At 35.7% G+C, this 25675-nt stretch overlaps 1 protein-coding gene across 7 annotated transcripts in view; it reads left to right on the top strand.

Moving 5' to 3' along the window:
* Nucleotides 1-25675, top strand: part of LOC136029343 (MAP/microtubule affinity-regulating kinase 3-like) — a 166942-nt gene that overhangs the window by 77015 nt on the left and 64252 nt on the right. For all 7 annotated transcript variants that reach the window (XM_065707636.1, XM_065707638.1, XM_065707639.1 and 4 more), the window contains 3 exons: nt 5406-5626; nt 17481-17580; nt 23324-23436. In XM_065707636.1, the coding sequence (XP_065563708.1) occupies nt 5406-5626; nt 17481-17580; nt 23324-23436 (434 nt within the window). The remainder of the gene's footprint in view (nt 1-5405; nt 5627-17480; nt 17581-23323; nt 23437-25675) is intronic.

Below are 25675 nucleotides of genomic sequence, written 5' to 3'. Positions count from 1 at the left end.
CAGCCGACTGTTGCTTACAAGTCCTCTATATCTCTCACAATTTGTATCGGCTTATATTTCGACTCAGTATTTACCTTACTACTGAAGTTGTAAACCCCTTGAAACTTTCAAACTGGTATACCTCATGAAAGAATTTTTGTACCAAAAAATGGATGTCATAAGTTTTGATCAGCTCATCAAGAGCTATCGATTGCCGTCGAAAAAAAAATTCTATCCGTCTTAGTTCAAAATTTGATTTTTTTTTTGCCGTAGGCCAACTTTCTAACGACACCACTTAGAAAGGAGCAAAGGATAAGCTCCAATTTCTTTAGCAACGAGAGAACTTTTGAAGTTTATTAGGCACATCTGATACCATTTCTCTACCGCAATCCCAAGTCCGAAAAACCGAATGATAAACTCAGCTGAAATCACGAACAGAAATGGGTAGAAACAATAGATGGCAGCCCTTTCGGACCCGTGGAAAAATGCCACATTTTTGCTTCTATAAATTTTTTATTTTTCACTCAAAGAAGATATATTGGCTGTGGGGGCGGGTAACTGCCGCATATATTTAACACTTATAGATTTTAGTCCATCTTCAATTTGAAAGTGGTACCTGCCTTCTTGCCTGCTAGAACGGAGGTTTCCACTCGAAAGCAGAAACATGGTTTGATGAAACAAAAGCTTGGCTGGACAACTTCAGATACTCCTCTGACATAGGCTATATAACTTCACCTCGCACACCATAGGCTCTGGCTTGTGGACAAGCAAAAACCATCCTTTTTGGCCCCAGGCAAGAGTTCTGAGGAGCTTTCCAAAATCTGTAACACTTGATGTTACGAATTTTAACATCTAAAGCTTCAATTTGTAACATTTGAAGCTAATTTGTTGTGTGTGGTATTTCCCCTAACAAAAGCAAATGCATTTCATTTCGTGTTATGCGTATGCTTATCGAAAAAGAACTTCTTTTTCGAGACAAATATGATTGATTTTTCATAACCCAGAATTTTCCTGTAAGACAAAATCATTTAATGAGTTAAATCAATTTCAAATGTATTTATTAGTAAATATTATTAGTAATAAAGTTTGATGTATTAACGAATAAATAAATAAAATTATAAGTGTTATTAGTAAATAATCTTTAAATAAGCAATCTTTAATCTTTAAATAAGCATTAAAAATTTACAATAAGAACCGCATTTTTTAAGAAGTACTAAACAACATGGTCTTGCAACACCACATAATCATCCTTAAGGAACGATCTTAGCGCAACCATGTTTATGTAATTTTAAACTCCAGGCATAAGCTTGAACAATTAGTCATTGAGACAATGAGTGTACCCGGGGAAAGTTTATTTAGTCCAGATAGGTATCACTACCTCTGACAGAGTCAAAGCTGCTCTAAGACAGACTTAGTCTCTCACTCTACGGCAAATCTAAAACCAAAAGTACTTCAGTGCATCTCATGTTAAAGATTGTCTAAGATTATGTCATCAGATGAAATGGTGCATTTTTGTAAACTTGTTCACATGCAGCTGCAGGAAACTTCAGGATTACAAGCATTAGCTTTCCACATAGACTTGACAATTTCCAAACCATGTCACGGCTGCAGGAATAGCTCTAGCCTAGCAAAGACCGAACCATAGCCCCTAGTTACTAAATGTAAAAAAAAAAAAATAAAAAATCTGAGACTAATGAGAAAAATTTCATCATTTAAAGGTGGCTCAGGAATGATAGCTATCATATATTTTCATCTTAATAGTTAAGGCTTATTGCAAAACAAATTTTTAGAATTTTGAACTTTGATGACCATGTCACGGCTGCAGAAATAGCTCTAGCCTAGCAAAAACCGAACCATAGCCCCTAGTTACTAAATGTTAAAAAAACATTAAAAAATCTAAAAAAGACCAATGAGAAAAATTCCATCATTTGAAGGTGGCTCAGGAATGATAGCTATCATATAGTTTCATCTTAATAGTTAAGGTTTATTGAAAAACAGATTTTTAGAATTTTGAAAAAAAGCTTAGAAACCCTCAAGGATGGCGACTAATTGTACTAACAAGCTCACCATTTGAGTCACCATGGATGAAAACTATTCACTCGAGGTTTTAAGCCCCCCTCTCCTATATTGAATAAAAGGAAAATTATTTTTTGCATGGGCAGCGGTGATGTGTCTATATTTTGTTCTGCCAGAACTAGCAGGCTACCGACAAATTGCGAGGAGAGGTTTAAGGGCTCATTTAATAGGTCATGATTATATTTGCGTGCTTTCAGTAAAATTTTCTTTATAGTGCCATCGTAAAGTTCCATATGGGAACACAAGTGAAACTTTTATGTCATTTCTGGGTGGAAAGGCAAGGTAGCATAACAAGGATACCATTATAATTTTCATATTTGAACGCCCTTAATTGAAGGTATTACTGAAGGCTCCTTCCTTTTATAATGCTCTTCCCGATCCTCTTAGCAAGTGAAAAAAAAAAAAAAATGAAAAGACAGCCTAATAATAAAATGTAAGTTAAATCTGGCTCAGGGATTTTTTCGAGAATTTAACTTTTTTCGGGAATTTTGAAAAGGGTTTGAAACGGTGATATATCTCGTGTTTTTTTCTTTTTTGTTTCTCCTGCACTATTAGGTCACTGAAACGCCATAGGGCTGTTAAAGGAGTCATTTGAAAGCTAATGCTTGCATCTAAGTGCACAATATAAGTTTGTTCTGATAGCGCCATCGTAAAGTTACATATAGCCCTAAAATCAGGAATTTTTTTTTATCATTTCTGGTGTGGATGACCTTGGAAGCATGAACAATGTAACACAGTGAAATCTCCATGGTCAAAAGCTCTTAATTGGATACTTAAAATTTCTCTCTTTAGTACTGCTCCTCCTAGTCCTGTTAGTAAGTGAAAATTCAACGCAAGTTTGAAAAAAAACCTACAAAGTGAAAAAATGTTTTTTCTTAAATTCACAGCTGATCCAGGAATGAAAATAAGTACTATTGTGTTCATCAGTCATCCTAGCAGTAAAGGTTGAATTAAAATGGAATAGTTGTGTTGAGGTTCTTTCAGTTTATTCACTGTTAATTACGCTCGGATTTGGAAATATATCGGAAAATCATCCAATATATTTGCTAGTGGTAAGTATATTGGAATGGCGAAAATTCATTGAACTTAAACCTTAATGTGTCCTTTTTTTATTGTCCAGCGCTAGCAGGGAACTGGAACGTTTTAGGGACCGGACAAGGGTAGCTGAGTAAATTCTTTTCAATTAGGGCTTTACTCTCCCTATCCTGTCAAGGCATGCGCTAATCGATATATGATTTCGCTGTCACACAGGCCCGCTTTTAGAGGCGAGGGGGACAGTAGCTCCCAGAATCCGCAGAATTTTCTTGTTTTAACCTAGTATTCTTCATCATAATATGTCTATAATGTGAAGTTCTCCTGTATTATTAAAGCCCAAGGAGAAAATTAACAAAATTACACTTCTTTGTGAGAAGTTGGAAATTCTTCCCAGCATTGGAGTAGAAAAAGTGAAATATTAATAACACGAATTTCTATAAATTGTATTAACTGTCAATCTAAAACTCTTTTATATCCATCAGTTATCTAAAATCTCTGTATGTTTCATATAGGGCAATATTCAATAAATAATTATAGTTTTATCTGAAACTTCTCAAAGATACCGATGGTAATATCGGATTCTTAATGCGACAAAATCGCATATTTTTATTGGAAAATTTAAAAGAGGTGGGAAGTAAAACCTGTATCTAATATTAAATTCTGACGTATCATCGTTGAAGCTCCACAAAGGTCTTTTTGTAAGGTTTATTGTGTATATTTGCCAAAAAAGGTATTGTTATGATTTGGAAAGTCAGATATCATGCAAAACTAAAAACATAGACTAAGCCAACAAAAATCTCATGAAATCTGTGAGAATCCATAGCCCTACAGCTCTTGGTAAACATTTGCCAAAGTGTGTATCGTAATTTTAATAAACTTGCTTTGGTCAAAAAAGCTTGATATGCAAACTTATTTAATCCACTCCTACTATGTAAAATTTTATTGTAATACAAAAACTTATATATTTCTTTTTATCTTGTGGATAATAAAATAAGGAACGGATATACAAATGGCATGTATAAGAACCTTTTGTAAAGCAGATGCAAAATCAATCCAATAAGTTGCTGATAATGTAACCTTAAAATATCTATTAAATTGTAAAGCAGTGTTTCTATGGTTATAGCTTTGTGTGATCACAACCAAGTATTCTAAGATCAAAACATTAACAGATTCCTGATCCTTGCCCTAAATTTTTGGATTATTTAGAATGGTGTATAATATGACTATTTTTCAACTTCTCAATATGTCAATTTTAACCGAGGTGAGATGTTTTCTCTTGGAAGCATAAAACAGAGCTTTTGTATACTTGAAACCTGATAATACAATTTGACACTACCAAGTTTTGTGCTAAAAAAAAAAATTGGTAATTTTTTGCAAAATAAAACAAAATCAAAAATAAAAGTTATTTTTTAGTGGGAGTGCACAACTAAGTAAAAAATTAAAAATGGATAAATAAAATAAACAACAAGGCTATTTAGGGATGGGGTTTTAAAAAAGAATTTTTGGAAAAAATTTAAAAGGCTGCTGCCTTGCGTTCAATAAATCAGTATCTTTCAAATAAAAAGAAAAAAAATATCTAATTTTGGTCGATGTGATGGAGCAACTTTGATATTTTGGCAAAATCGTACGTACGCAGTTAGGTTTGAGAATATATCTCTAGCGGCTTGCTCTCGGGCCAATTGTTGCTTAAACAAAAAAAAATCCTAATATTTTTCTAAATGTCAACTTTTGCTAAATTGAATAATGTTAGGTACCATGAGGTTTAGTCTACTTGGACCTGTGTAAAATACCTAGATACAAGACAAAGGCCTTAGGTTTTTCAACATGCACCATGTATCCACACAAACAAAGCCGGAACTCCGGGATTGTTTTTGGAAGGGGTTGAGAATATATTCAATAAAGTAAAACAGATAAATTGTGCGAAAATATAAGAATATACGAGGTAAATTGACATATTATTAAAGGGGGGGGGTGAAATTTTCCCCATGTGTATATGGCTGATGTAAGCTTTTGAAGGGGTGTCCTATGTTTACACGCGGCAAAGCAAATTTCAGGCTGTAAAAATAGGTTCATTTCAAAAATTAAAATCTGTCGTTGACAGCTGTAACGCAAGTATTTGGCCTATGCCTTTGTCGCTCATGATAAATTACATCTGTGGACATTTACGAAGAACTTGTACAACGCAAAACGATTTAAATTTATGTGTACTTATGGTCATGGGAGACATTGCGTAGAATATGGCAAATAGGCCTTTGGAATGATTATGTTCTGGGAACATATTTCCAAATGCATTACTTATTGTATTCTTATTCTAGGCAAAAAATATGACGGTCCAGAGGTGGATGTTTGGTCCCTAGGTGTGATCCTGTATACATTAGTGAGTGGCTCCCTACCTTTTGACGGAACGACATTAAGGGAGTTGAGGGAGAGAGTTCTCCGTGGCAAATATAGGATTCCATTTTACATGTCAACAGATTGTGAAAATTTATTGAAGAAATTTCTTGTCCTTAATCCTACAAAACGAGCGTCGTTAGAGGTGAGTCATTATTTATTACTGGCTCTGAGTTTCCTTTATTATATCTACATAAATTGGTGCATATAGGTAAGAGTGTCGGTGGAGTAGGGAGGGGTGAAAGCTCGAAAATTGCATGTACACCCTCAATTATCAGGGTTTGTGTGCATTTTAGCTATTTTCCTCAAATTAGCTATTAGCTATTTTAGGTCCTCAAATATACCAAATTTCACGTTTCCCCCTTCTCCGTGTGTGCTTTTAAGATATACAATTTTCAGAAAAACTGCATATGCGGCTCGTTAATATTTATTTTAATTAGTATTAATAAACTTAATTATTTAATTAGTATTGATAAACTTAATTTAACTTAGTGACTCTTAGAAGATTGATAAAAAAAAACTATTTATGTACTTAATAACTGAGCACACTATTTGACTTGCCTAAAAGCCTGTTATATTGCATTTTAATCTTACTTGAATAATTATTCAAGTAAGATGAATTTAGCCCAACGGTACTTTTATTCTCTATGCTCGGAAATTTTCTACACGATCTGTGCTGCAGTCATAGTGACAAGAATGGATGGTCAGAGCTTGACAAGTGTCCACTCAGGGTTTCCATTTTTTTCAAATAGTTGGCGGTCGAAAATCGATAGATGGCTCTCCGTGTTCAGTAGAATTTTCTGTAGGAGCTTTTTCATTTTTTATTGTATTTTGAATTGGTGTGAGCGATTTGTGGATTAAGTGTCACATTGTAAAATTTGGATTATTTATCAAAAGCCTTCAAACAGTGAATTATTTTTATATAAAATTGGATTATTTATCAAAAGCCTTCAAACAGTGATCAGACCGTGGAACGGTCTTACTAAATTACTTTATCAAGGTGGAAATATAAGTTTCCCTCCCAGCCCCAACAGATGGGCAGATGAAAGCATTCTGCCCGCAAGTAGCTGGTAAGTATATTTCTTTTTCATTTTTAAGAATTTTTATGTGGAAAAAAAATAACAGGCTATTTTAACATCATCTATGTTGATCGCGCGGCGAATCTTGTTTAAACAAGAAGAAAGGAAACCTAAGCTAAAAAAACAAAAAAACAAAAAAAAAAACAAACAAACAACGTAAACCTTTTCTGATTGAATTTGTTCCGGTAAAGGATGTTCTGTTTTCGAACTGGCTTTTCCAAACTGTTTCAGTACTTAATCCTTTTAATTTTTCTGAAATTTTCGAGAAACCATTTAAGTGTGCTAGAATAAAAAACACGTGATTTCGACTGTTTTCAAATATTTACTGCTCTTCTTTCGTTCCTTGAGTTAGTCAATTAATTTTGTATACTTATTTGTGCTCTAATATTTGTGGATTTTGTTACGCATAGAAGATAGATAAGTTAAAGTGAAACACAAGTAGTAAAACCTGCTGACAAATACCTCCTTTTTTCATTAACTGTGGACCCAATTAGGTTAAAGATACAAAGACACTCAACTACAGAGCATGAAAAGCCATAAAATCCAGTTGTTAACGCAAATACATAGGTATGGTACTTTAAAAAAAACAATGACGCTAAGCTTAAACGCGCACTCGGGCTTGATGCGGGGGGAGGGATGGTGTCTTATTAAGGACTGAGGAATAAGCCATTGAAGACTCTCGAAGTATATCTCTGATATGTAGCCTTTATAACCTTTTTCAATTTTACTTGAGACTTTTTTTTCACAACCCATTGTCTCCGCTTAATCTTTTATGACACTTAGAATCCAAAAAGAATGCTGGATGGTTGTGATGAGAAAGGAATAATCCTAAAACTCTTAGGGAATCTTGTCCCCCGAGGAAATAGTTCACTGACTTGCCTCACCCTCTCCTTAGAAAATTTTTCTGCAACCCAATAATCGTTTCTCTCACCGGGGAAGGAATTAAGAATAAATAAAAGCGTTTTAGATTAAATAAAAGCATTGATTCAACTCAGAATAGTTGTAAAGAAGGCATAAATCCACCGTCAGAAATAACATAGGATGTGTAATTTCCGCTCAGGGTAGCTCTTTCTCGCTTGTGTATGTCATTAAAAGTTTATGCTCACTGTGTAACTTGCGATTTTTGACAATCCTGCTGATATAACTTTCAATTGTGACATATTAATAGACCTATCGCTATATCCATTAGTTTTTGATCCATTTGTTCACCAAGTAATAATTGCGACGTTACATGCAAGGGTTCTTGCTATGCAACGACAATAAATTGTCGTTTTAAATTGACTCGTTAAATCCGCCGATAAAAATAAGGTAGGTTACCTAAAACGTAACACAGGGAATATAAACCATAAAGTTCAAGTTATTGTATCACGATATGTATCACGATTAGGGATCATTTCATAAATATTAAGTAGATGTCATGCTCTAAATGACTTTTTTTGGGAATACATCCTTTTCTAGAATGTTTATGTGTAATCAAAGCGTAACATGCAAACTTGTAATATCTGAATATCTATATAATATAAAAAAGAGAAGAAAAGAAGCAGATTGTGTCCATTTTCTTCGATCAGCTGTATGCCTAGAGGCTGCCATAAATTGATACTTGATGTACTGTAATTATTGGAAAGGGGAAAAGACGTCTTTCACACAGAAATCTGGGAATGTTTTTTGGTTCTACGCTCTTCAAGTAAAAAGTTCATTGATTGAAATGGGAGATTGGCTAAGGTAGTATTATTATAGTTAACAAGTATGTTTCTATCAGTTTCAAACAGTTCGTGATAACGAACTGTAGTAAGGAGCGACCCGGTTCAATAGTAAACGAAACTCTAAAAAACGGAATTTTGATGCTAAAATATACATCAAAAGAATCAGATTTTCATGCTGATTTTAAATATATAAGTTTCATCAAATTTAGTCTTTGTCATCAAAAGTTACGAGCCTGAAAAATTTGCCTTATTTTAGAAAATAGGGGAAAACACCCCCTAAAAGTCACAGAATCTTAACGAAAATCACACCATCGCATTTGGCGTATCAGAGAACCCTATAGCAAAATTTTCAAGCTCCTATCTACAAAAATGCAGAATTTCGTATTTTTTGCCAGAAGACAAATCACGGGTGCGTGTTTATTTGTTTTTTTTTTTTTGTTTTTTTTTTTCCAGGGGTCATCGTATCTACCAAGTGGTCCTAGAATGTCGCAAGAGGGCTCATTCTAACGGAAATGAAAAGTTCTAGTGCCCTTTTTAAGTGACCAAAAAATTGGAGGGCACCTATGCCCCCTCCCACGCTCATTTTTCTCCAAAGTCAACAGATAAAAATTTTGAGATAGCCATTTTGTTCCACATAGTCAAAAACCATAATAACTATGTCTTTGGGAATGACTTACTCCCCCACAGTCCCTGGGGGAGGGGCTGCAAGTTACAAACTTCGACCAGTGTTTACATATAATAATGGTTATTGGCAAGTGTACAGTCGTTTTCAGGTTTTTTGTTTTGTTTTTGGGGGTGGGGTTGAGGGGAGGGGGCTATGTGGGAGGATCTTTCCTTGGAGAAATATGTCACGAGGGAACAGAAATTCAATGAAAAGGGCGCAGAATTTTCTAAAATTACTATAAAAAAAACAGTGAAAAAATAAACATGGAAAAGATTTTTCAATTGAAAGTAAAGAGTAGCATTGAAACCTAAAACGAACAGAGATTATTACGCATATGAGGGGTTCCAAAAATACTTTAGCATAAAGAGTGAGGTATTTAGGAGGAGATAAATACCTCGCTCTTTATGCTATAGTATTTTTAGTAATTTCAACTATTTATTCTACGGTCTTTCTGATTCAGGGGTCATTCTTAAAGAATTGGGACAAAACTTACGATTTTGTGTAAAGAACGAGGTATTAACGAGGGTACAAACCCCCTCATATACATAATAAAAATTAAAGAATATAAAAGTTTGTTACGTAAGTTAATTCTTAAGTTACGGTATATTTTTACTAATAAAAAAATTCGTTAAAAATTAAAATTTATAGTTGCCTTTTTATGTAACCGAAAAAAATTGCATGGCAACTAGGCCTCCTTCCCCGTCCCTTATTTCTCAAAATCGTCTGATCAAAACTAAAAGAAAGCCATTTAGCCAAAAAAGGAATTAATATGCAAATTTTATTTTAATAATTTATGTGTGGAGAGTCAAAATCAAACATGCATTAATTAATTCAAAAACGTTCAGAAATTACATAAAAAAAACTAGTTTTTTTTTAACTGAAAGTAAGGAGCGACATTAAAACTTAAAACGCACAGAAATTACTCCGTATATGAAATGGGTTGTCCCCTCCGCAATCCCCCGCTCTTTACGCTAAAGTTTGACTCTTTGCCACAATTCTGCTTTTTAAAACAATTAAAAGCTTTAGCGTAAAGAGCGAGGGATTCCGGAGGGGACAACCCATTTCATATACAGAGTAATTTCTGTTCGTTTTAAGTTTTAATGTCGCTCCTTACTTTCAGTTAAAAAAACTAGTTTTTTTTATATAATCTGTGTTAGATTCAAAGGAAAGTCATGGTATAGAGGGTTTTAAATTCATTTTCAATATAAAAGCTAGAAACAATTTAAGAAATGAAGGAATGTGAATTGTACATATCGTTGTTTGCTTTTCCTTTGCCGTCCTTATGCGATGTACTGCTGTTTCAACCTTATTATTAGGCTCATTGCGACCTTGAGACATTTGTTTTATTTTCTTTAAAATTTGGAGTTTCGTAATGAAGATAAGATGGATTCGTAAAAGCCACTTTTGCAATAGATAAGAAAAATATACCGACGTAGCCGTTTCTTAATAAGGAACAGAACAATAAAAGTTGAAAAAAGGCGAAAGAAGAGAAGAAACGTATTAAAAACAAAGGATCTAACAAGAAAAAGGGGTACCCTGGAAGAGGAAACGAGAATATTGTAGGAAGAGAAAATATGCTTTCTGTTAAGGCTGTTATGAATCTTTTGCTATGTGTCGGTAGTCTTCCTGGCTATGAATGTTATGGAAAGATCCTCCCTGCTCGAGAATTTGTCATCACTTTGCGGCCGAAGTACAAGAATAGGATACACCGCTTTCCTCTAAGGTACTTCGTTATCTTGGTAAAGTTTTCCTGACGTTTAGTGGCATAGTTCAGTTTCTTTTCAATCACTGGATGTCCATTGTCGAACATGCGTCGAGCCATGTGTCAGAGCACCCCAGTAAAGCGATTGAGGCAATTGTCTCTGCCAGAACACCAAATTACCGACAACAAAAAGACAGGTTCTATATAGAAGTAAAAATTTTGAACCAGAAACCTCTCCCCTCCCTCTCAAGATACGAAGCGAACCCGTGCCCTGAAAGCTCTAGGCTACCCCTATCAACTCTGTCTCCCGTCACATACAATGCAAAGAAGCGTTTTCCCACATTCCTGCTTTGTAACACACGTTCTCTTTGCAATAAAATAGATGAGATCGATGTAGTATTAAGGCAGAACAATGTTTCTGTCGCAGCCATAACAGAAACTTGGAACCTGACTGAAGTGACAGGAAGACTCACCGGTTATGCCCTATACCTCAGAACAAGACAAGCTCTTGGTAACCAGAGACTAGGCGGTGGAGTAGCCCTTTACGTACGTGAAGATATCCCAATGAAGGAGCTACGTGAACTTGAAAGCACTGAACATGAGGCTGTATGGGTTTGGTACAAACCATCGGCCATGCCGCGTGCTTACTCATGCATGATCTTTGCTTCAATCTACTACCCTGAAAGTGCTAAAAACCGCCGTGATCTTGTCACATACCTCCAAAAGACTGTCGACCACCTTCGTGCTTTTTATGGAAACCCTGCTATTGTTCTGGCTGGGGAGTTTAACCAAACCAAGAAAAGCTGGCTAGCATCATGCCTTTCCCTCAAGCAGGTTGTAAATTTTCCAATACATGAATCTGGCAGCATACTTGATTTGATCCTGACCAACTGTGAGACATATTACCAAACCCCTAAATCCCTTGGGCCGCTTGCCTATTCTGATCATAACGTTGTGCTCTTGTCAGCTGCTGCTTCAATACCCAAGCCTAAAATTAAGCGTGTCAAGTATCGTCTGCTTACTGATTCAGCAATTTGCACCTATGGTCGATGGATAGCTACATACCCTTTTCCAGAAGTGTATGGAGACAAAAGCCTCGATAAAAAATGCCTACTGTTCAACGAAGTTCTCCATGCCAAATACCTCGAGTTTTTTCCTGAAAAGACTTTCTCTAGATGTGAAAGTGATAAACCCTGGATAACCCCCCAAATCAAGAAACTGATCCGAAAAAAGTACAAGCTTTTCCAAGAAGGAGATTTGCAAAATGCGAAAAAATTGCGAAATCACATTACCTCTCTCATGAGAAGTGCGAAGAAAGATTACGGGCGTGAGAAATTTTCGGACAGTCTTAGGCACACTAATCCCAGGAAATGGAACAGAGCGGTCATTCATAACAGCATAAAAATAAGCCACCCTGACGGAACTTACACAACTGCTGATGAGGTTAATCAATATTTCACCCGCATCTGGACCTGATTTCCTTCTCCCACACAAGCCCAGAAGTCTGAAATACTTGACTTCTGTGCAGATGAAGGTGAAGTTGTTATCGATGAGATGACAACCTATAAGACCCTGATGAAGGTGAAAGTAAACTGTTCAGCTTATCCAGACGAACTTCCACCCAAACTGATTCGAGAATGCGCCCCTTTCATTGCGAAACCACTCTCAGTGCTGATAAATTTTTGCTTTCGTATAGGGATCTTTCCAGCTGTTTGGAAGAAAGCTTACGTTAAAATAATTCCGAAGGTTACCAACCCTAAGAGCTGTGACGAACTTAGACCTATTTCGCAAACACCATGCCTGGCGAAAGTGGCCGAGACCTTTGTCATGAGGGTCTTACTTGATCAAATCCAGGGATCTATCGACCAGAGACAAAACGGCGGATTGAAAGACTGTAATACCTCAGTGTACCTAGTGAGGATGTACGATAGTCTCTTTAAGTGGGTCGAAAAAGGTCATAGTTTTGTAGACCTTGGTGCCATAGATTTCCGAAAGGCATTTGATCTAATCAATCACATTGTAGCTGCCCTTAATCTCAAGCTAATGGGGGCTAAGAAAAAGACTCTTACGCTCGTGTTGGACTTTCTCAGTCAGAGGATGCATCGTGTGTTTGCTCTCTACGAAGGTGATACCAATTCCGAATGGTCCTCATCCACCTGTGGAGCCCCTCAGGGCACTAAGCTTGCAGCTATTGTATTCTTGTCTGTAATTAACTTCCTCATAGCTGACTATGACGACCGCTACAAGTCCGTGGATGACCTGTCATTTATTCTGAAATATTTAGTACAAAACGGAGTTGTGACGCCACAGTTCAGTTCATATTTTTTCAGTGTTTTCACAAAAGAGTGCGCGGAGCTAAATCTTGAGATTAATGTGAACAAGTCGAAGATAGTGCGCTTTAACCCGCTAAAAAGCGATGTTATGGAGCTAAATGTTCCATTCCTTCTAGCAAACAGTATCAAGATCCTTGGAGTTACTTTTTCCAATGACTTCAGCTTTGCCACACATATTGAAAACGTGGTTAAAAGTGCAAACGCTAGTCTACAGACTTCAAACGGTATGCGTAGGTTCAGTGCAAACACAGAGAGTATTAAGTATGCATACATAGCGTATGTCCGCCCCATTTTGGAATATGCGTGTCCTGTTTGGGTGCCCTCAGCACTGAGAACAGTGTATCTTTGTCAGGAGCTTGAATCGGTTCAGAAGCGAGCGGTATCGATCATCTTGGGCCGCCGTGACATCCCCTACGAAAAGGCTTTGGAAGTGCTAGGACTGCCGTCACTCCAAAACCGGTACGAAACTCTGATAATGAGTTTCGGAAAGTACTTGCTTTCTAAATCTCAGCACTGTGACATTCTACCTGATCAACCTCTACCATCAAGAACGAGAAAGCAAGATAATTAGTTAGTTAGTTCCCGTTAAAGCAAGAACAAACCGATATGGTAATTCTTTCGTCCCGGTTATGTATAATAAGAGTTAATATTTATAGTTTTATTTATATTTACAAGTGTAGCTTGATTTTGTATATGTTGTAAAGAAACACAAATCAGCGACAGCTGTCAAGTTTTTGCTATTAAACCTGTCTACTACTACTACTACTACTACTACTACTACTACTACTACTCACTACTACTACTACTACTACTACTACTACTACATAATCCACCCGTTCAAATCTCTCCTTGAACTATCGATTTTGTTATAAATCTTCCGCAGACTTTGATCAATATTTTATTGTGGGACTTATCAGATTCTTGCCTAAAAATTTATGTCGGTTTTGCTGATTTTATTTTCTAATTTTGTTCTTTGTTCCTATTTTTTACGCTCTGTTGCTTGTTCAGTTTTTATCTTTCATTCTTATTATAGGCTACTATCATTCCTTGGTACCTCCGGGTAGCTATTATCACCCTTTTTTATACAAATACAGAAGAGAGAATAATGAGGACTTTTTTTTTCCCCAAGACAGTGAACGAAACTGTCTTGGAAAAAAAAGCCCTCATTATTCTCTCTTGTGTATTTTTATTATGGAAAGGCAGTGTGGTCTTCGTCATTATTTACCCTTCTTTTATATGTCCGGTGAAAAAAAAAAGTGAAACTAAATGGCTATATTGGTACTAAAAAATAAGCTGAAATATATATAACAGTGAATGTATAAAGCCATGACGCATACGCACGTTTTGGCCAACTATCCACCGTCCTCAGCATTGCGGTTTAGAAACACAAATCCAATCAAAATCAAAATTTTCAAAATAAAAAAAAGAGAGAAAATAAAGGAGAGGTGGAAAAAAGTGAAACTAAATGGCTATATTGGTACTAAACAATAAGGTGAAATATATATAACAGTGAATGTATAAAGCCATGACGGATACGCATGTTTCGGCCAACTATCCACCGTCCTCGGCATTGCGGTTTAGAAACACAAATCCAATAAAAATCAAAATTTTCAAAATAAAAAAAATTAAAAAAGAGAGAAAATAAAGGAGAGTAAAAGTCTCAGACAAGAAATTAAAGGTGTGAAGACTGGATGGATTAGACGGCTAAAACAAACTTCAGTTGAATTTGCAATAATGATCGACCACTTTGAAATATTCAACTTTATTTGGTGAGTTGCTTTTATTAAACTACAAGCAGGTGTTGCCTTTTGTTGTTACGCGTTGTCTGTTGTTTTTAATTTGCTTGTGTATAGGATATATTTATAGTTGAAGTAAGTTGTCTATTCTTAGTTGTATTGTATGCCTTTCTGTCCTCTTCATTTCTGTATATCTAATTCTATTTATTCCTTCCTACAAATAAATGTTGAAGCATACGAATGTTAGTAAATCTATAAACAAAAGGGTCCATACCATATTTTTGGTTTAAAGAGTATATTAGTCTTGTGTCCATGTTTTTAAATTACGATTTGTATGTTTATATAGAATATTGCAAACCTTTTGGCGCGAGTCTTAAGCCATTCTTGTTTCCCGTGTTTCATGTCTTATTATTTGGCTTGACTCCTATTTGTCAAATAAGTGTAGCTCTTTCCGTTTGGCAGATGCTTTTTGTTGTAGTAAAACACGTGAGAAATTTTTCAGATGCATAATATATAAGATTGAGTTGTATTGTTTGGTTTTAATACATCTGTTTTCTATTTTGTCACTCTACCAATAGTCTGTACAGAAATTTAACCTCTAATGGTATGTGATTGACCTTTTTGGAGACTGGAGGGTTTAGTATACACATTTAATTTAGTAGCAATTCTTTTTTTTTTGCTTGAATCATTCTTTCAAGTTTTTGCAGGAATAATCTTGCACATAAATAAAAAAAATTTCGAATAAATATTTTAATTTTGTTGTTGTCATTAACGAAACATATTTTTCCTGGCAAAATAAATTTAACAGTATACACCTGAAACACCTGAAAACAGTAGCAAAGCTAACACAGACAAGCCAAACCACGAAACAGCATAACAAAATATCTTAAATCATGTGTTCCAAACAAAAAGTTTCAAAATACTCGGAAACACCAACAACTCTAAAACAGACAAACTAAACCATGAAACAGCAAAACTAAACGTCCCAAATCATCCGTTTCAATGAAAAAATTCCAAAACACACTTGGAAACACCTTCAAAGCCAACCCAGACAAGCTTGGCCACAAAATAGCACAAGTAGATATCCTAAATTATACGTTTCAAACAAAAACTTTCAAAATACACTTGAAAACACCAACAAAGCTAACACAGACAAACTAAACAACGAAACTGCAGAACTTAACAGCTTCTTCAAAAATCTTTTTGATAACATCAACACAGCTAACATAGACAACACAGGTGTGGAGTAGAGACTATAGATAAAAATTGTCAAAGGATCAGAAGATGTAGCCAGACGACATCATTATAATATATTTTATTGCCGTGTTAATAAATCGATGGGGAGTAATAAAACATGGAATTGCCTATGTTAAAAATAGGAATGTAATAAAAATAGGAAAAATAGGAATGGTTTCACAATTAGGGACAACTAAAATATATTAAACAGATGTGGTTTTGTGGAAAGTCTTGTGTTTCACTTTATTTCTGCTTCTAGTCCTGAAAACTTATCTCTAAATTTATTAGCATGTTTCTAGTCACATTAGTGGAAAGTCGGACAAAGGTAATAGTTTTTGGCATGAAATAAATGGTATTATTGCTTTAAACTACGGCAACTGCTATAAATTGTCTCCAGTTTCTTAATATGGACGTTTACTTGCTAAGTGTATGCATAACATTTTTCTTTTCTCACTTCACGCAGCAGTCAATGTTAGAATTTATTTCAACTCGTCTTTTCTTTTTATTTTCGAAACGAGGAAATTGCTCAAAACTTTTTTTTGTTAAGATGGTTACATTTCTGCCTGTCCAATGACTAGGTCCCACCCCTATTTTCTCGTTTGACGAAATGATATATTACGAATAAAAAGAAGATTCGACTATTCATGTTTACAGCTGACTATTGTTTTGCATTATGACCGTGTTCGACGTGTAGCAGTTAAAACCATGTTCTGTTGTGTTTGCAGCACAATGTCTGGTGCGTTTCCTTTTTCTTTGGAGCAAGTTTCAACTTGTTGCATTTAGTTTGAAATATACGGAAAATATTTGTTTATTATTATTATTATTATTTTTCCATTTCTGCTACGTTTGTGAATGCAAGCCAAATGATGGGCCACTTAAAGCACCATAAATATGACGCCGTAGAATTAAAAATTTTGGCAATGAGATGAATATTTACTATAAATATGTATTTATGCTAAATTTCACTGTTTATTCGTTTGAATGAAGCTACACCTTTTGAAATGCTTTCAAATGAATTTATGGTTTGTTAACGCTATCTCTTGAATAGCTATTTAGTAAAGTCATTCTTTGGATAATACTACTAAATCTAAAGTCAGGGGCAAAAGATAGGCTGGATTAATTTAAAAACAATAATCTAAGATTATTGGTATTTTGGGAGACGTGACTAAAAAAAAAAAGATGCTTTAAGTAAGGGGGCCACGGTTTTAACTCCGTGTGGCTTATTGCTGTGACGAGTGTTTGTTTGATAATATTATTATGGGATTGCCCTGAAAGATGATATTCTTTGGGCCAAACTATAAAAAAAATATAAAGGCACATCTGCTTTAGATTTTTTTGTTCCCACCCATATTTTTGTTTTGTTTTATGAGAACTTTTCTTTTGTTATCAAATGTCAATTATTTTTGGTTTCTCTTGGCGATCTAGTTTTCTGTTTTTTCGTCATTAGCGCGTGTTGTGAATTGAAACACTCGGAAGCATTGTATATGAATACTACTGGTTGCTCTTGGTAACTATGATTAAATTCAAGTTCTATGTTTTGTTCTAGGCAATAATGAAGGATCGATGGATGAACTTGGGTTTCGAGGATGACGAACTGAAGCCATTTGTTGAACCGGATTCAGATCTCAACGATCAAAAAAGGATAGGTTATGCTTGACTCTTTGTTTTTTATTCTATTCTTCCTTAAAAGAATAATCGTCTACTTTCCTTTATAAACCTCTTCCTCATCTTCGAGGAATTCTATTAACAATGAAATTTTGATAAATCTGAGATTGAACCTATAGCTTAAGAATTCAATCTCACTCATTATAGAGGCTGTGGTGAAACATTTAGAGCTAAATCTTGCCAAATATTAAATAAAAACGAAAATAATAGGTTGTTCTGAACTTAGTTAATTCTGCCCAATCAAATTGTTCTTCAAAAATTATGGTAGTGGCTGTTTTATGGTTTAGCACTAAAACCTGATCACTAACAACAAACTGAATAGTTTTGTTAGTAAAACTTCAATGTAAATGGACCTTATAGATGGGATTTTTAGTTTGCTTGTGAAGCTTGCTGATCCATATGAATGAATGAATGTTCTTTATTACCCATCTATAAACAAAAAAAAAAGAAATGATGGAGTACAATAAAAGAAAGGAAAACAAAGCAAACATGTCATAAAGATATACACAAATTACTAATAATACCAAATCTAAAATAGTACGCCCTTCCAAGGGTGAGAAGAGGACTGATTACTTGTTTCTGAAAGTGTTCATCCCCGGCCTCAACTGGTCCAACCACACGAAAACGGTTAATGATGTACCTATTCTTGAACCACCGAGGGGCCTGAAGAAAAACTTCGCGTACTTAAAATAGTACTTTCGCAACATTCGCCTATCAGATCAGTAAAAATATCCCAAAATGGGATCAAATACAGAATATGCTAGAAAGCCACACTATTATATATTCGAGAAAGGGCTGTCCATTCCAGATTAAGCTGCGTTGTAACCACACTAGCATAGGCAATTCTAAGTTTGCGTTCAGCATCCGAAGCAAACGCTTTCGTGTATTCTTAATCGAAAACCCAATGGGGAGACCTAAATGTGTTAGTACACTGGTGGGTGCTACCTCACTATCACCTAGACTATCGGGCACATAACTGCAGTATAAAGTAAAGAAGAGAACTTGAGACTTCGCAGCGTTCATACTTAGTCCTATTTGTAGATATCTATCAGATAGGTTATCAAAACTCCGTTGAAGACCAGCTATTGACCGGCATGGATTTAACAGATCGTCCGCATAACAAAACACTTATGTATCCATCCCTTTTGATATGCAACTAATAGGTAGGCAAATCTGCGCAGGAAGAGACGCGTTGTTGTAAATAATCGGTGATGTGATGGCTCCTTGCTTTATTTCGACGAATACAGGGAGCTCACTATCCGAAGGTACGTTTCCCAACTTCAAACGAACTTCTAGATGCCTATAAAAATAATATAATGGGAGAATTACATCAAGACTAACACCACGGCTGTGCAACTCAAACAGGGCCTGCGAGTAGATAAGGGAACCAAAAGCATTCATAACATCGTATGCTCCGATAACCAGAGTGCCCCCAGATGCTTCTGTATCTCTGAGTATATTACAGAGACTTCTAAGGGCATGAAAGCAACCCAAATCTGACTGGAACCCGAACTGGAATGGTGGTAAAATACTCTATTCTTTTAAGTGGTCAAGAACTAGAAGCTAAAATATCTTTGCGAAAACGTTTGATACAGTCACTGTCCTATATGATGAACATGAAGATTTTGGTTTCTTTTTCAGAATTGGTCTAATAACTCCAATGCGTAAACTGTCCGGGACGATACCAAAGTTAAAAACCATTTAAAAAAGTGATGCAAGGTGGTTATAGAGGAGGTCACATGCGGCAGTAAAATGATCAGCACAAATACTTTTGGTGCCAGCCTAGAATTTCTTGTTTCTAAGCTTCAACACAGCCCCCTTAATAGCAGACGGTATTATCATAATAGAATTTGGATTTTGACTAGAATCAAGCAACGAAGTCATCTCGCTATCGAAACACTACTGTTGGGTTTTACAAACTGACTTTTGAAACGGGCAACCTACTCAGACTCTGGGATGCTATCGGGGCCCTCATGGTTCTGCTTCTCAGAAAAAGGGCGAGACTTCCAAATGTAATTAGAGTCATTTACAATCTTCTCGGCAGTAATCGACTTGACCGCCGCTAGATGCTCCTGCAGAGCATTCCTAAATATTTTCTTAGAATATATCCAGACCGCATTTACAACCCGGTCCTTGGCCTCTCGCGCTCGTCCCAGAGCCGCAACCACCACTTCGTCGTAGCACAGGCCGACACTAGAACTGGATTAGTAGACCACCTGTATTTCCCATTCTTGCAATGTATCCGCCTCACTGGAATCGCCGCCTTATCAGCACATTTCAATGCATATATTATTTGCTCACAGCACGGGTTTAGTTGTAACCTTAACTCGTTTTTACTTAGGTTGATACTTGGCTGCAACAGATGGTGTGGAATTTTCAGTTTCACTAGAATACGGTCGGAAGACTCACGAAATTGTGGTATCCTGTCGATCCAGTGGCTTCGGTCGTATCGATCCAGTGGCTTTAAAATATCGCGAGACGGCTCATTCGAACGGAAATTAAAAAGTTCTAGTGCCCTTTTTAAGTGACCAAAAATTGAAGGGCAACTAGGCCCCCTCCCATGCCCATTTTTCCCAAAGTCATCCGATCAAAATTTTGAGATAGCCATTTTGTTCAGCATAGTCGAAAAAATCTAATAACTATGTATTTAAAGATGACTTAATCCTCCACAGTCCCCGGGGGTAGGGCTGCAAGTTGTGAACTTTGCCCGTTGTTTACATATGGTATAGGTTATTGCGAAGCATACAGACGTTTTCAGGAGGGATTTTTTCTGGTGGGGGGAGGGAGTTACGTGGGAGGATCTTTCCATGGAGGAATTTGTCATGGAGGAAGGGTATTTTCCCTGAGGGGGGCGCCGGATTTCCCAGCATTATTTAAAAATTGATCAGAAATTAAACAAAAAAACCCATTTTTTTACTGAAAGTAAAGAGCAACAATAAAACTTGAAACGAACAGAAATTATTACGTATATGAGGGGGGTTCACCCCGTCGTCAATACCTCGCTCTTTACGGTAAAGTTTTTTTTAGTACTTTCAAAAGAGCTATTTATTCTAATTAAGCGGCCTTTGTGATTCAGGGGTCCTTAAAGAATTGGAACAAAATCCAAACTTTAGCGTAAAGAGGGATATATGTAATAATTTTTGTTCGTTTTAAGTTTTAATGTTTCTCTTTACTTTCCATTGAAAAAACTTTTCTTTTTATTTAATCTTACTTCAAGCGTATTACAGTCAAAATTGACCATAGAAAAACCAACCCAAGGTCTTTTGGGTCCTTGTAAGCCAATCTTTGGTTGGGAAATAGGAGGCAGGATTTCTGTCTTAATCCCCATTTCGCTATGAAACAGACATTTACCATTTGAATGTCATGCGCTCCATAGCTTTAAATCGCGTGTGATCGATTGGCGGCCCTGGCCCTTGAAGTAATCTTAGATACGTGCCTGAGGAAGATCCAGATAAATCAATTCTTTGTTCATATCCACTTCATGTTATAAAGAATATTGTTCCAATCTTCTAAATGTCTAGATATCACGGATATCCAGTTGTCTGGAACCTCCCTCTTGACTACGTAGCTTTTTTTCTAAAACTAAACTAAATTTAACAAACTGTTACATAAAATCACATAATAATCGAAGGTATAAAGTGACCAGAAAATACTACGAATGAATAAATAAAATACAAAACTGCATGAAATTACAATACAAATCTTATCAAACATAAAGATAACAGATACTAATATAGAGGAATAAATTAACCCTAATTCTAATAAAAATTAAGACGAATAATCAAGTCAACCTTAAAATGGACAGAAATTACTGCACCCGGGAGTAGGGCTTTTGCCCCTCCCCTCTTAACCTTCTAAATGCTTTTCCGTCATTTGCGTTTTATTGAAAATTATATGTATTTTAGGAGTGTTTTTTTTTATTTGTTAAAATATTGACGGAAAATAAAGAATCCAATAAAATCACAAAGATAATCAAAGGGAAAGAGCCAACGAAAAGAAACGGATGTTTAATATATAATGATATTAATTCCTGGAATTCTCAGTAATTCAAGATTGAAGGTTTTTGTGTCAGGATTTTTTATTTTTCAGTGCTTTAATTACAAAAGGAAAAAAAATGTTTCAAACTAAACATGGCTGACGCAGTGACGTTTAAGAGGTGTTGAGGGGAGGGGAGGTGTACTAGGGTCCTTACCCACCCCCTGCAGAGGGGGAGGGTTTCTGTTTATAATAATTTCTGTCCGTTTTTTGTTTAACATGATTATTTATTTGAATTTTTACTCTTTTTAGAATTTATTGGATCGTCTATATCTTTATGTTAGTGTAATTGTTTATAGAATTTCTCTTCCTTTTTATTTCAATTTTTTTATTGGTGGTTAAGATTTTAAGTGTTTAACATAACATGGTCATTCTAACAACTTGATTGTACATACTGTCTATAGGTTCAGATCAACATCCCTATCAACATTCCCTGAAAAATACGCTTTCGTGTTTTTGAGATATTGTGCATACTGTGTTTTTACTGCCTCGGTGCACATATTTTCTTTTGTTAAATATTTCCCCAACAATCCCCGACTTTTTCAACTTAATACCCCCAACCTTTCCAGAGATGTTGTAGAGACGCCCCTTGACTACGTGGATGCACATAGTGTGTTTTGATTTTGTTCAGTATCACCATTAATATGTGAAACATTTTAATTGAATATCCTTCAGCGTTGCTGAGCTATTACATATTCGTCCTTTTTATAGCCTGGGCAAACTTATGTCTTTTGGTTTAGCTGAAACTTCAACACTTCCTGAAAGTTTGAACTGATCAACTCTAGATCAGTTAGATATACAACTCTAGATCAACTCTAGATATTGTAGATACGTCCTACTGAAAACCTGGGTTCACATAATGGCTTTAAATTTAGTCCAACGTCCCCCTCATCATTCCCGTCACATTTGGCTTTTAAAAAAGGCACTAGAAAAGGGTCCATGAAGGTAAATGGCTTTTTACTACAGGCAACGTTTGAGCGTCGCCTCTGACAGGGTAGAGGATATTTAACACAATTGTAGCTTAGGTTTTGGGTCTTAGTGATTGGAATGCAATTTTCTTTTATAGAAATTACATAAAGATTTTGTTTCTGCTACACCATATGTTGTGTAAACATGAGCTGCATCTTCATCCATAAAAATTTGTAATTGTCCATTTTCAAGGTATTTTTTTCTAGTTTTCGTATTGCGCTATTTTCCGTGCACTGGAAATAGGTTTTGTGCTTTGTCGCCAATAGTCCTTCTTTTTATAACAACGTGGTATGAGGAATTCGGGTTTGAAACCAACAATCTGACAGCACCACATGGCTGTTTTTTTTTTTTTTTTTTGTTTTTTTTTTTTTTTTTTTTTTTTTTCATGATTTTTCTCCAGTCAAGCTAAGGGTTTAGTAGAAAAAAAAAGAAGATAATGATGCCATCTATCCTGGTGAATTTTTTTTAGTGATCTACCCATAATTACAAATAGTCCTTGGATATTTATATAGCGAACCATTTAAAAATAGTAGCTAGTATTTGATATATATAAGTTTGGTTTGTTTTTTCTTAGCAGCATGATGCCGAATTTGTCTTTCTTTTTGACTACTTTCCTCCTTCATTTGAAACAAAAATATTTTACATTGCTGTAGAGTTAATTGCTCTTGCTTGTAGTGTATTGTTGAATGTTTTTGTTGCAATATATTCTTATTATTTCAGAAATTCTTCTTGGAATGGGCTATCCTCGCTCTGATATTGAAGACTCGTTGAAAAGTCAGAAATATGACGATGTCTTCGCCACCTATCTACTACTCGGACGGCGTACTTCAGACGTAAGTTTTTATCATGTAAAATAAAATATAATTAATAAAGTATAATACATAAAATATAATTATACTGGTGTATACTATATCATTAGTGGTATGGGTCCTTTTCTTCTCCTTTTTCCAGTCATTCGGCCATTAAACGATGTTTAATGTAATTGAATAGTTACCGAATGTTTCAAACGTTTCTGAAATTTCTGAACCTCTAGTACAGAATACATTTTATTCAAAAGACAGAATACATTAAAAATTGTAGGTTAAAATACAAATAATTTACTTGCAAAAGACTCATTGTTAAAATATGAAATATTTTAACGAAGATTTTGAAGACTCTGGTAAGAAAAAGATCAGAATACAAGCAGATAGTCTATATGTGTTTATTTTTTTCTATTCATAAAAAAAGAACGACCCCTCCCCCTCCCAGAAAAACCGATGTTCATACTTTCATTTTCACAATGTCAAAATTGGGAAATGAAAGATGTACATATCATATACATCTGTAAAGACTATTCGCCGCCGGGCCCCGACTCGCGGTAGGCTTTTATATATTTATTCTCCTCATCGCTTGTCTTCTAACTGCAAATAATGTGAACCTCTTCTTGATGTCATGGGTCAGATTAGGTTCGATACAACCATCCTGGGAAAACTGCAAATTCTTACTTAAATTTGTGACCTATTTAGATCGATTTTATGCCAGAAACATCAATATGCTATTTTTAAGAAAAAAAAATTAAATAAAATGAAGCCGGTTTTATAGGAAAAGTAAACTCATATATACACAATTATTTCGAGATGGCAATGCAATTTGATAGTGCAAGCAGCAATCTCCAAATAAATCACCTTTGTTTGCTGCTCTTTCCTGAGGAAAATGGAGGGCTCCACAGTGAATAAATACAACCGAAGATTGCGACGGCGTTGTTCTTCTAACCGCATAAATCTTTGTCCTTCACTTTTGTTTAATTCATTTTTATTCTCGCTGTCACTTGTCTTCTAGTCGCACATTTCTTTGTTCTTCATTTTCGTTTCTGGCTCATTGTGATTCTCGCTGCCACTTATCTTTTAACCACATATTCCTTTGTTCTTCACTTTTGTTTTGACTCGTTGTGTTTCTTGCTGTTGCATATCTTCTAACCGTATATTTCTTTATTCTTCACTTTAATTTTTGCGTAGTCAACGGCATCTTCGTAGGTTTGTACTGGATTTTGTTCCGCATCTTAGTGGCGGCGAAGATTGCGAAGACATTGATCTTCTAACCTAATATTTCGTTGCTCTTCCTTTCGTTTGTGACTCGTTCTGATTCTCACTGTCGCTTCTAACTCGTTTTCATCCTCGTTGTCGTAAGTCTTATAGCCGAATATTTCTATTTTCTTCATTTTGGATTTTTGTTACTTCAGACATTTTCTCAATGCACTTTGCTTTAGCTGCTCGGATTAGTCTTGTCTCATTTGATGGCCCAGGTTGTTCATTTTCTCCTATTGTGAATTTACGAATTACCAGGTAGAACTCTTTTTAAGTTCTGGAGTGTTTCTTTTAAGAATTCAAACCCATAAGTGTCTTAGACCTTGAACCATGGTGTAGTACTGTATGTAAACATTATTAGTGGTAGGATTAACTTCGAACTCGTTCACATTCCAATTTCGTCTTGTAATTTCCGTCTTCTAAGGAAGGAGGAGGTAAGCCTGCAAGAATTTTTCTAAGGGAGTTAAGGTTGGAAAAAGTTTTTTGCGCCAAGTGTCTTATTTTTGCGTCATAAATGCTAGAAACAACTGCACCTTTTTATGGCACTTGGTACTAACCAAGTGACATATAGCAATCGCAAATTCTGTCGGTCTGTCGGTCCCGGTGTTGCTACTTTAGGCACTTCCAGGTTAGCTAGGACGATGAAATTTAGCAGGCGTATCAGGGACCGGACAAGATTAAATTAGAAATAGTCGTTTTCCTGATTTGACCGTCTGGGGGGGGGGGGGGCGGGGGCTGTTAATTCGGAAAAAATAGAAGAAATAAAGTATTTTTAACTTACTAACGGTTGATCAAATCTTAGTGAAATTTGATGTTTGGAAGGATATCGTGTCTCAGCGCTGTTATTTAAGTCCTGAACGGATCTTGTGAAATTGGGGGGGGGGGGAGTTGAGAGGGGCAAACTTAAAATCTTGGAAAACACTTAGAGTGGAGGGATCGGGACGAAACTTGGTGGGAAAAATAAACACAAGTCCTAGATAAATGATTGAAATAACCGGAACGAATCCGC

The sequence above is a fragment of the Artemia franciscana genome, chromosome 7 (assembly GCF_032884065.1).
Source record: "Artemia franciscana chromosome 7, ASM3288406v1, whole genome shotgun sequence".
Classification (NCBI taxonomy): Eukaryota; Metazoa; Arthropoda; class Branchiopoda; order Anostraca; family Artemiidae; genus Artemia; species Artemia franciscana.
The sequence above is the reverse complement of the archived record's forward strand: the minus strand, read 5'-3'. Positions and strand labels throughout refer to the sequence as shown.